Source organism: Glycine soja, chromosome 20 (genome assembly GCF_004193775.1).
Source record: "Glycine soja cultivar W05 chromosome 20, ASM419377v2, whole genome shotgun sequence".
Lineage (NCBI taxonomy): Eukaryota > Viridiplantae > Streptophyta > Magnoliopsida > Fabales > Fabaceae > Glycine > Glycine soja.
Genome location: NC_041021.1, coordinates 47,255,091 through 47,268,414, shown reverse-complemented (window position 1 = coordinate 47,268,414; position 13,324 = coordinate 47,255,091). Strand labels below are relative to the sequence as shown.

Below are 13,324 nucleotides of genomic sequence, written 5' to 3'. Positions count from 1 at the left end.
CTAGAAACAAAATAAAATAAAAACAAACTTACGTGAATGTATTCCTATTTAATACTTCACAAAATAAAGCTAGCTGCTGTCGTAACTTCAAGAAGCATGATATTTTTGCGTATGTGTGGGGTAGCTCTGGCCACAACTTTAAGAAGTGCTTGGAGTTTGAAAATTTGCAACAAAAGAAAGCCTTTTCATCCAAAAAAAAATAAAAAGAAAGGTTAATAAAGAAAGCCTTATCCCCTTAGCTAGAGCAGTTTTATGCCTTCCGCAATGGCACTTTAAAAAAATGTAGACAGGCAAATCTCCAGTTAGGCACCAACATCATCAGTTAGATCATCTTATCTTTTATACTTCTGCAATGTCCGAAATGTTGTATTTTGGGTAATTCAAATAAAGTCACATGGTGCTAGTAGCACCTGATAGCATCACAGATAGATATTAATTGATATAGTGCATTTCAGTTTATATACTATTTTTTTCTGTTTTGAGTTTGTTATAGGTGTAACAGAATTACACCTGGAGTCATAGAATATATACTTCAGAAAATGAGCTGTAACTGTAACCAATTCATTCATCAATAAAGATTCAGTTCCTCTCAATTCTTCTCAACCTTCTTCTCTCTGTTGGTGAGTGATGGATTCCAATTGAATCCAACAAATTGGTATCTAGAGCGAGTGAGATTCTGGGAAACACGAGAGCTGCGTGAGGTGCGTGTGATTCAAATCGGAAATTCGCATTGAATTAAAGATTGAAATCGAAGAAAATCACAATTGATTTTCTAGGGTCAGGGAAACACGAGAGAATTGTGAGGTTCATTTGAGTGAAGAACAGAGTGAGAAGATGAATGGAAACGGTGGATTTAACACTCACTTACCAGTGTTTGATGGTAAGAACTGGAGTCGTTGGTCAATACAGATGCGTGTGTTGTTCGGAGCACAAGATGTGCTCGAATTTGTGAATGACGGAGTTCCGGATTTGGCGGAAAATACGACGGAAGCGCAGAGGAATTTGCATCGCGAAAAGAAGAAGAAGGATCAGAAAGCCTTGTTCTATATTCACCAGTGTGTTGATGCAAAGATCTTTGAGAAGATTGAGGAATCGACGACGGCGAAAGCTGCTTGGGACACGCTTGTGCGTTGCTATGGTGGTAATGCAACTGTGAAGAAAGTCAAGCTTCAATCACTGAGGAAGCAGTATGAGAACCTGAATATGAAGCACAATGAGAAGGTAGCTGATTATGTGTCTCGCATAATTACTGTTACGAACGAAATGAAGACCTGTGGTGAGACAATTTCTGAGCAGATGATTGTTGAAAAGGTACTGCGTTCCTTAACTGCTCAATTTGATCATATAGTTGTTGCTATAGAACAGTCTAAGGACACTAGTACAATGAAGATTGATGAATTGCAAGGTAGTTTAGAAGCACTTGAATTAAGAGTAATTGAAAGAGGAAATGGAAAAGAAACAGATCAGGCTTTGCAAGCAGCATCTAAGGAAAATTGGCGTGAAATTAAGAAGAAACAGTGGTTAGATAAGAAGGCTAAACAGAATCCCAATAGTAGTGATAAGGATAAAGGAAAATCACTGGCTGATAAGGCAGAATCATCAAATAAAGGAGGTTATAACTCAAAGTTTAATAAGAAAAAGAACTTTGATAAAAGGAAAATACAGTGTTATAATTGTGACAGATTTGGTCACTTTGCTGATGAATGTTGGTCTGGTGCTGGTAAGTGGAAGAAACCAGAGAAAGGTACAGAGCAAGCTAATCTTGCTCAAGATAGTTCTGATACAGAACCTGTTATGTTAATGGTGACAACCAATGATGCAGGCGTAGTAGTAGATTGGTGGTATTTGGACACAGGTTGTTCTAACCATCTAACTGGGAATAGGCAGTGGTTGATTAACTATGATTCCAGCAAAGAAAGTAGAATCAGGTGTGCTGATGATGAGTACTTGGTTGCTGAAGGAATGGGAGATGTGCTGGTAGAATTGAAGGATGGTGGAACTGTCTTGATTGAAAATGTGTGGTATGTGCCTGGCATGAAGAGTAATTTGATGAGTGTAGGCCAATTATTGGAGAAAGGTTACTCAGTAACTATGAGAGATGCAGTGCTGCAGCTGTTTGATAATTCTGATAAACTGGTTTTGAAGTCAAAACTGAGCAGGAACAGGACTTTTAAATGCAATGTAAAAGATTCTGGTGTGAAAGTATTGAGTACAGTGACTGAATCACAGAGCTGGCTATGGCATAGGAGATTTGGACACTTGAATTTCAAGAGTCTAACTCAGTTGAGTGAGAAGGAGCTAGTGACAGGTATGCCAAAGATTGGTGTGTGTGACAAGACCTGTGATGTGTGCTTGAAAGGCAAGCAAACCAGATTGCCATTTGCTGATCAGTCACCTATGAGAGCAAGCTCTCCACTACATGCAGTGAGTTCTGACATTTGTGGTCCTATTGAAGTGCCAACACTTGGAGGTAATAAATACTTTATTACTTTCATTGATGAGTTTACTAGAATGATATGGCTGTATGTCATCAAGCAGAAGAGTGAAGCATTAGAGGTGTTCAAGAAATTCAAAGCTGTGGCAGAAACACAGAGTGGCCAGAAATTAAAAATATTGAGAACAGATGGTGGAGGTGAATACACCTCAAAAGCATTTGAGGAATTTTGTGAAGCTCAAGGTGTTGTCCATGAGGTCACTCCCCCATACACACCACAACACAATGGACTTGCTGAAAGAAGGAATAGGACCTTGCTTGATATGGCAAGGAGCATGTTGAAACAAAAGAACATGCCTCATGAGTTTTGGGGTGAAGCTGTAACAACATCAGCTTACATTCTCAATAGGTGTCCTACAAAGAGCTTGAAGTTGAAGGTACCTATGGAGGTATGGAGTGGCAAGAAGCCCTCAGTGAGTCATCTAAGGGTGTTTGGATCTTTGTGTTACAATCATATACCAGACGTTAAGAGAACTAAGTTGCAAGACAAGAGTGAAGTCATGGTATTGATTGGATACCACTCAACTGGTGGTTACAAGTTGTACAATCCCAAGTTGAAGAAGACGTGTATTAGTAGAGATCTCTTGATCAAAGAAGATGAGTCATGGGACTGGGAGATAGGGGAAGTGAAATTCAAGGTTGCACCAGAAATCGATATATGCAGTGACAGTGAGAGTGATGATCACAGTGCTGCAGAAGTGAATAATGATGGTGTGAATGGTGTCGTAGCACCTAATGATGATGTGCCTGGTGATGTAGTACACGATGTGCCCGCTACTCCAGCAGTGAGACCACAGAGGCAGAAACAATTACCAAGGAGACTGCAAGATTGTGAGGTGCTGCCAGATAGTGCTGTGACTGACGAAGGTGACTTGATTCACTTCGCTCTCTTAGCAGATGCAGAGCCAGTCAACTTCACTGAAGCATTGAAGATTAGTGAGTGGAGAGCAGCAATGGAAGATGAGTTGAGATCAATTGAAAGGAACCATACTTGGGATCTTGTTCAATTGCCTAAGAACAAGAAACCAATAAGTGTAAAATGGGTATTCAAGTTGAAATTGGATCCTGAGGGCAGAATTGTGAAGCACAAGGCTAGGCTTGTGGCTAGAGGTTTCTTGCAGAAACAAGGAGTTGATTATACAGAGATCTTTGCACCAGTTGCACGGCACGAAACTGTGAGAGTGATTGTCTCTCTAGCAAGCAATAAGGGGTGGAGTTTGACACATCTTGATGTAAAATCTGCATTTTTGAATGGGGCACTAGAAGAAACTGTGTTTGTGACTCAACCTCCTGGCTTTGAGTTAGAAGGCAAGGAGGAAATGGTATACAAGTTGAACAAGGCGCTCTATGGGCTCAAACAAGCACCAAGAGCATGGAATAGGAGAATTGATGCATATCTTGCTCAACTTGGCTTCAAAAGGTGTGTGGTAGAACATGGAGTTTATGTCATGTTGAAGGAGGATAACAAGGTGTTAATGGTGTGCCTATACGTTGATGATTTACTAGTGACTGGTAATCATACAACAGAGATTGATAATTTCACTTCACTCATGATGAGTGAATTTGAAATGACTAACTTAGGGAAATTGTCATATTTCCTTGGGTTAGAATTCTTGTGGACTGAATATGGGATTGTCATGCATCAAAGGAAATATGCTGGTGAAACTCTGAAGAGATTTGGGATGGAGGATTGCAATGTTGCAATCACACCGGCAGAAACAAACCAGAAGCTTGAAGACAAGCCTGAGGAAGAAGGTGTTGATCCAACTGGTTACAAACAGTTGGTAGGCTCACTGCGATACCTCTGCAATAGCAGACCAAATATCTGTTATGCCGTAGGCGTGCTGAGTAAATTCATGAATAGGCCAAAGAAATCTCATTTCTTGGCTGCCAAGAGGGTTCTAAGGTATGTGAAGGGAACTATGCAGTATGGTGTGATGTTTCCAAGTAGTGTTGATGGTGCTGAGATGAAATTGATTGGTTACTCAGATGCTGATTGGTGTGGGGACAGGACAGATAGGAGAAGCACATCTGGTTACTTGTTCAAATTTGGTGGAGCTGCTGTGTCTTGGAGCTCAAAGAAACAACCAGTTACTGCTCTCTCAAGCTGTGAGGCAGAGTATATATCTGGTTCCTTTGCTGCTTGTCAAGCAATTTGGTTGAAATCACTGCTTGATGAGTTGAAATGTGAAGTACAGATGCCACTGTCATTACTGATAGATAATAAATCAGCAATTAGTCTTGCTAAAAACCCAGTCTCACATGGGCGTAGCAAGCACATCGAAACAAGGTTTCATTTCATCAGAGAACAAGTGAATAATGGAGTTCTGAAATTGATTTACTGTCCCACTGAAGATCAGTTAGCAGACCTGCTAACCAAGGCTGTTAAACCAGACAGATTCATAAAGCTAAGGGAAGAGATTGGAGTCATTTGTTTTGAAGATTTGAATTAAGGGGAAGTGTTGTATTTTGGGTAATTCAAATAAAGTCACATGGTGCTAGTAGCACCTGATAGCATCACAGATAGATATTAATTGATATAGTGCATTTCAGTTTATATACTATTTTTTTCTGTTTTGAGTTTGTTATAGGTGTAACAGAATTACACCTGGAGTCATAGAATATATACTTCAGAAAATGAGCTGTAACTGTAACCAATTCATTCATCAATAAAGATTCAGTTCCTCTCAATTCTTCTCAACCTTCTTCTCTCTGTTGGTGAGTGATGGATTCCAATTGAATCCAACACGAAATAGCCAAATTTGATGACCTTAAAGCATGCATGGCCCTGACACAAAAAATGCTTAACCCATTGTCCCGGGAGCCAAATTGAAGAATTATAAGTTAACTTCGACTATAATAAAAAAACAACTAAATTGTATTCTCTTAAAAAACAATCAAATTGTAGAATTTTAAGTAGTCTTTGAGTTCAGAAGTGACCTTGGCTAGGGATACCATTCTCCTAAATTTTTTTTTACCAAAAAAGAAATGTAAAATGAAGAAGAATAAGTGCAATGGGAAAGAAATTAAAACTAAGTAAATTGCAGTGGAATAAATGGAAAGCAAATAAAACACTAAAAATGTAAATTAAAGATTAAAAGAAAAAGAAGTAGAAAAGTTGCAGAAATTTAAATGACTTATCTTGTAAAGAGCTAAGTAATTCGAAAAAAGAAAAACCTAGAAGAAATGGTACAAATTTAAAGACTATAATAATCCAACTCTTGTCAGTTTGAATCTTTTTAGTGAAGTAAGTCGTGTCATCAACTTGGATTAATCCGGTCTAATCTGATTTGACTCAACAAATTCTACATTGAACAAGTTGAATAAATATTTATTATTTTTTTAAAAATGAAAATTTAATAAAATTACAAAAAAAAGATACATCCAAGAATTGAACCAAGACTTAAATTTGACTAATTTCAAAGTAATATTCGTTACGCTTTAAAAAGTTCTAAATTCCAGTAAAAAAACAGTTCTAAATTAACACCAACAACGTGTTAAATTAAAAGTTACTCAATTTATCTTGTGCACTTTGATTTTAACCTGAAAATTTTAGTTTACATGCGTTACAATGGCTAGCCAAACAAAACGATTATCTTGCATCATTTCTCACTCTATCATTTTCAACCTTTTGTTTAAGAGTAAATTACACTAGTATTTTTTTAAAAATTATACTTGACACTCATCTTTTTTTCATCTTACAAAAAAGTTGTTAATAGTTTAACTCATATTACATCTGGACTCTCTTTCTCTTATGTATCATTTAATAATTTAATAAAAAAATATGTATATGTTAATCACATGACTTTTAATAAAAATTTATGATTAAAATTTATTTTCATCTTCTTTGACTTAACTTCATAAAAGACATGATACAATTTTTAACATAAAATATTTTAAAATTTTTCCTTTTTTTTTTAATTGAACGTGAATCCAACTTTTTATTGGACGTAACTCACCTTGTTGGTACGCATGTATTAACATTTTTCTTTTTTTTAGTTCAATTTTTGTGTGCGTATTAGGTCGTTTGATTGTTGCGTTTTTGTTAGACGTGTTTTAAGAATGTCTATTGAATAAATATGATCATTTGCTTTAAATCTTAGTATTTTGCTCTTATATTGTGTTGTTAACTCCTTTTTTTTTTGAAATATTTATTTTTGATGGTGGGGTATTTAATATAATATCTTAATAAAAAACTACATCTTCTTCAAATGTTAACAGTAATGAAGTAAAAATCAAATATTAAAGAAAAATTATTATTACCTTAAGAAAGATCCATATACAAAATAATTATTAATTAGACGATATAAAATTATTTTACATAATTATTATATATATATATATATATATTATTTAATCATAATTAAATATATTATGTAAGAATATTTTTGAAATTTCAATAAATATGAAATATCAACATTTAAAGTATTCATTAACCAAAGTCAATGTTACATCATCATTCGATTAGCTGTTTGACTACACGATTTTATATTAAAAATAATTGTTTAAAATATATTTATCACTAACATTTGTAGAGATTAAAATATTAGTTAGGAGGTTAGCCAAGTGTGAAGTCGTGTTTGGTTCACTTTTGAAAAGTTGTAGCAAAAACCGAAAACCTCGCTATAAAGCACGTTGGAACTCTTTCAATGATTTTTTTATCCTTTCGTATGAGTGGCTTTCATTTGATTTGATCCAAGGCCAATACTTTATAATAATAATAACAACGAGAAGTTGATACAAACGATAAAATAAATAAGTATCATCGTCTCCTCCGTTATTGGACATATTTGAGTCTTCTTCGATTCACGCTGTAACCATCATCTGTGATCGATTCTAAAATCTTCATCAAGAAGATGCAGCTACAAGGTAGTACTTATTAATTAGTTAAGCCTTTGATCAAATCATTTACATTAATTCACTTTTATTTAATTTGTTTCAGATGGTTCTGTTGGTAAAGTCATTAATAACCTCTCACAAGTTCTGGCAAGGGTGGTGGGAGACCAGAGCATCTTTCCCCACCTACACAAAAAAGATCACTCTGCCCATGTTATTGAGAAGTTCTCTCACTATGTTGGTAATTATCCTTAATTAATTTCTCGTTAATTAGTTCGTTTAATGAACTTGAACAAACCAAAATACGTACTATGATTCATTGAAAGCCAAGAAAATGATTGGATAATGAATGAGTGATCAAAATTATTTGTTTCAAAGATTTTCAGAAAGCCAAATGAATACACTCTTCCTCTCATGGCCCCAGAATAATTAAGTGTGCCTAAGCAGGGTATTAAATTTTATTTTGTAATTAAATGTTTTTCTTCTTCTTCAAAATTAGACATGTCTTAATCTCTGAAATTTAATATAATATTATATTGTCAAATTAATTATAATTTCTTATTTTATTTAACTTTATGCCCAGTGAAGGGAATAGATCTTCTTCTCTCCCGCATCTCTCAATTTCTCGGGATGAGAGAGTCTTTTTCCGGCCTGTTTCGTTTCATTTAGATTTTAGACCGCAACCCTCAAGGAAAATGGATTTATACAATAATAACTCGTGTTTCATAAGTTTTTGTTCTTTTTTTTAAAAAAAAAAATTGATAGAAATATATGTACTCCAATAAAATCCACGTCCAATTCAAAGTTACTGTACACTGCCTATACATAACTTTTGAATTTTTCAATTTACTTGATAAGAAAAAATCAAAACACAGTGAGAGAAATTTACACAAGTTCTAGACTCTTTCTCTGAAATTTTTTGCTGCATTCATTGCTTGCTTTTCAGGGATTAACGGCAACATACTGTTGTCTCTTTCACATTACATAAACTTTATAGACACATAGAATATGATTCAAAAAAATTTAGAGCCTAACAGTTCTTTTATAATTAAAATTTAAATTATTCAGTAATTTATAGAGTTTATCTATCATTGAATTATTTTAAGATAATTATTTTATTTTAAAAGTTAATCAATTTATTATATATGATAATAAATTATAATTAGATGATTATATAAATTTGTTTACAATCAGTGTATAATTCTTTTTTTTTTAATTTATATACATTATCAAATCTTAAAATTAAAATTAAAATTTTTAAATGACTTTTTTTTTTCAAAGAATGATCCAATTTTTCTTGTTCAAAAAAATAAATAAATAATAAGACAATAAGTATTATACTGACTTGTCATTTAAGTACTACATACATAACCACTCAAATTAAGTACTACACTTATTAAAAAAAAAAGTTTCTATTTTACAAGCTCTGTTTTATCTTCCTGCTTAATTTGCAGGAAAAAGACAAATAGAAACGTGACATGTATGCTTCTAGGGCGGTTAAGGTCATGAACTTATGGACAAATATATAATTAATATTATTTTTAAAGGGACATTAATGTTCCATGTGCTCCTAAGTTATGGCATTAATTTTCCTAAAAAACAAACACAAATTGTGACATTAAAAGAACGAAGTGCAGCTGAAAATTTGTCGTGCATGTACACCACATTTGAAATCCAATATCTTGCTTTGACTTTTTCTTGCTATGGATAATACAGTATTAGAGAACTGTCGAGCTTTTCCACCGTTCAAGCCATTAAACCTTTAGGGTTGTTATGTTTTTTTCATAGATTTACATATATTGTTATATATATAAATCTTAAAAAAGAAAACCAACATAAAACATACATACAGTAATGCTTGAGCTTTAATTTCCATAATAACATATGACATGGGCTAATTAATTTGTTGAATGATTTAGGGTGTGTTTGGTTTTGCAGGTAGGCAAATGGGATTCTTAGAGAGCGAGGTTCCAGCAGAGCTGTGTAGATTGGCAGATGAGTATTTGATAAAACCCAAGGAGTGTGTGGAAAGCATCCTTGAATATCTTGCTCATCAGAAGGATCCTACCACTTTATGCCAGAAATTGATTGATGAGTTTGACCGATGCATCCTCAGTTATTTCGCATTTAATTGGAACCAAGCTTCTTATATGATTAGTCAGGTACATTATACATATAATTTAGAACAAAACTTGCATATAGTGTAGTACTTCAAGTATTTTTTTGTACTATATATATTTTATTAACATTTGTTTTACTTTTAGGGGTGATAATAGGAAATATATATAAGTAGAGTATTAACTCAGTATATTAAAGTATTTGTATCATACTCGTATTTATTGAAAAAATTTGGTTATATTATTTGGGGAAGTTAAAAAAAAAAACTAATACAATATTTATTAGATTTCAAATTCAAATTTATTTTCTTTTTTTCTCTTTCTCTCTCTAAGTTATGTATTTTATTGTACAAGTATAATTTTTCTATAAAAAATGTACTAATATGCTTGTAATACTTATTAAAAAGTAATAAAATTAAAAATACATATGTATTTAATATTTTTTCATTTAATAATAAGATGATTTTTTAGCACAATAATAAGATGATTTGTAATATACTGCAGGAGATTTATTCAAACGTAAATATGCAAGGTTATTAATACTTTTTTATAAATACTGTATTTGTTTTAAAATTTATGCTGTTTCGAAATATCAATTTTTTTAAAGAAATAAGTCTTATTAGTTATTTTAAAAAAAATGAAAAAAGTGAATTATTTTTTAATTTTATGTTTTATATTTTGACTAAATAAAATAAAAAAAATATCACTACATTATTTGTATTTACTTACGGTGCTTTATATTTTTGTTTATTTAATTCAATTACATTGTAACTTTCTTGTGTGTGTGTGTGTGAAACACACTTACGTTTTACTTGTCTCAATTATAGGTATTGAGTGTTGAGTCACCTCAGAAAATACGGCTAAAAAAGATTCTATTGGAAGCTACAAGGTATATTTTTCTATTTATTTTGTATTTTCTTTAAGATAACTTTTCTCATTATATATTAACTAATTTAAGTTTATATTTTATTAACATTTCTAATCGAAAATGTTATATAAGGAAATCTTATGGAGAAAGTTAAATTATTATTATTATTATATAAGTGTGTGTAAATTGAAATATTAATGTTTTAGACCAAGTTAGTTGAGGTGAAGATGATGGTACACGTATACAGGGAACAGAGGTTTGAGAGAGTAACCAAGAATCTGAAGGTGGCAAGAGTGTTCTCTACATTGGTGGAAGAGATGAAAGCAATAAAGGTTGACTCACAAAAAACAAACGACATAGTCCACACTGTCCACACTGAGAGGAGTCCAGTGCTTCTGCTTATGGGAGGTGGCATGGGAGCTGGAAAAAGCACTGTTCTTAAAGACATTCTTAAAGAGTAATCATCACCTTAACTTTATTCTTGCCCTATCATCATTTTTCAATTCTACAAAATGTCTTTGTGCAAAATGATATAAATATGTACCACCCAAAATATGAAAAATGAGTAAATGATGGATATTTTGTTCTTTTCTTCACTAAATTTCCACACAATAATAATGCTTTTGTCATTAAATTCATGGTTCTATAAAAGTTATACAAATACAAGTCAACAATGTTATGTCATGCCACATAAATTCAATATTATACAATAAGATCTACTGTAAGGCACATGTGACAATAACAGTGTCCTGAATATATGAATCTCTGAATAGGATAATTCAAGCTTGCAGACAAATTTAAATTGGCCTAGCTTTGCAAATTTACGTAGATTGTTTATATGTATCAATTGGCTTTGGCAGATCATTTTGGTCAGGAGCATCTTCAAATGCTGTGGTGGTTGAGGCAGATGCTTTTAAGGAGAGTGACGTCATATATAGAGCCCTTAGCTCCAGAGGTCACCATGATGACATGATCCAAACTGCTGAATTGGTATGCTTCTGTGTGAACCATGACCTCCATGTTATTATTATCATTTTCCCACTAAACTGGTCACTATCGTATGTGCAGCATGTGACTAATGTTATAGAAATCCAAAATAAATTTTAAGAAATTGTCATTCACTTAAAGGTCCTTTTGCAATTTAGCTATGATGAAATGGATGACATACATTAGATCCTTAATTGTAAGCTATTTTTAACTGATGATTGCATTTAATTTTAACAAAATTTGAACAGGTGCATCAATCTTCCACTGATGCTGCATCATCTCTGCTGGTGACAGCTCTAAATGAGGGTCGAGATGTGATCATGGATGGTACCTTATCATGGGAACCATTTGTGGAGCAGACTATTGCTATGGCAAGAAATGTTCACAAACACAGGTACCGAATGGGGGTAGGATATAAAGTATCTGAAGATGGTACAACAATTACTGAAGATTACTGGGAGCAAGTAAATGAGGAGGAAGAAGAACATCAATCAGAGGAAAATTGTAATGGAGAACCACGCACACGAAAGCCTTACAGAATTGAGCTAGTTGGTGTGGTTTGTGATGGCTATCTTGCTGTTGTTAGAGGCATTAGGTATTTATGCTTGTGAATTCTGCCATGTTACTAGTTTGGGAATTGAATTTGTGGATATATATGAAAGTTAACATTTCCCATTGGAATTTTGACAGGAGAGCTATTATGACAGGGAGGGCAGTGAGGGTGAATTCACAATTGAAATCTCACAAAAGATTTGCTAATGCATTTCCAAGATTTTGCAAACTTGTTGATGATGCCAGGCTCTATTGCACAAATGATGTGGGTGGTCCACCACAGGTAAATTCGAACATTTTTGCACGCTCTTGTGATGAAATGATTAATTTCACACTTTACTAGTATTAATTTAAATGTCAAAAAGGTAACAAGCTTGTAACACATTACAGCTCAAATGGCGGAAGGATGATGATCAGAATCTGCCATATCCCAAAGATATAAAATGCTTGGAAAGGATAGGCAGTGTAAATGTTGAAGCTGATTCCATCTACGAACTTTACAAGGAACCCAGCCCTATAATGGAACCAGGTTCTGTTTGGAAAGACATTGTTCTTTCACCTTCAAGGTCTAATGATCAGAAGGAATTAAAGGAATCCATACAGAAAATAGAAAAATTCATCAGAAAACGGTAACCATTTAATATTGTTGCATGATATGTTCCTCCCAAAGCCAAGCTTTGGAGTATCTAACAAAGTTAAGAGTTACAAAGTTTTGTGTTTATCTGCTATTCCTATGGTTTAACGACCGAAGAAGACAAAGGGAGAAGGACGAGTTGTGCAGTGAAGTCGTTTTCTTGGCATCAATATGCAAACCAACTCTAATTCACGGTTAAGTTTGCCCATGTACATATATATGTGTGTGCGAGTGTAAATTTATTAAAACTGCTTCATTGGAGCATTTTTAGTTCAAATCAAATGTATATAATTACTGATTATTGAATCTAGCCTTGCGTTGTAACTAAAACAAAAACAAAAATCAGGGCTGTAAACTCCAATGTTGATTGTTGATGGGTGAAACTTTGTTTCTTTTCGTTGACGAAAAATAGACAAGGTATGATCCACAGGATGCCACACGTGCAGCAGTCACTGGAAGAAGAGGGTTCAATTGATGTTTTATATATAAAAGTATTTTATTTTACGTTATGTAAATAAGAAAAAGTATTTAAAAACATCTTTCTTGGGTGGAAAAATCTTGTAACTATGAGACTGATACAACATCTGAATGAATTACGTACGTGATGGTAAAAAAGAGTGATATAATGGCCACCAATTTTTCTTCTATTTCTAGAAAATAGTTGACACTTCATAGGAAAAATATGATAGACGAGACTAAAAATTCAATCTAATCTACCAGACTTGTGACAGCGAGAAACAAATATTTACTACTTTTGACTTCTTTTTTTTCAATAGTTGATGTGAAATTGTCTTCATTTCTAACGCGTACCTTTCAAAGTGACACTTAACTTTTTT

The 13,324-nt window shown here is 33.4% G+C and overlaps 1 protein-coding gene across 1 annotated transcript; it reads left to right on the top strand.

Moving 5' to 3' along the window:
* Positions 1–7,213: 7,213 nt before the first annotated feature.
* On the top strand, positions 7,214–12,920 carry LOC114401696. The gene is made up of 9 exons (XM_028364274.1): positions 7,214–7,363; positions 7,437–7,571; positions 9,269–9,492; positions 10,275–10,336; positions 10,563–10,772; positions 11,176–11,305; positions 11,551–11,897; positions 11,993–12,137; positions 12,245–12,920. The coding sequence occupies exons 1-9, from the start codon at positions 7,351–7,353 to the stop codon at positions 12,485–12,487; spliced, it is 1,509 nt and encodes a 502-aa protein (XP_028220075.1). The 5' UTR covers positions 7,214–7,350; the 3' UTR covers positions 12,488–12,920.
* Positions 12,921–13,324: the final 404 nt, after the last annotated feature.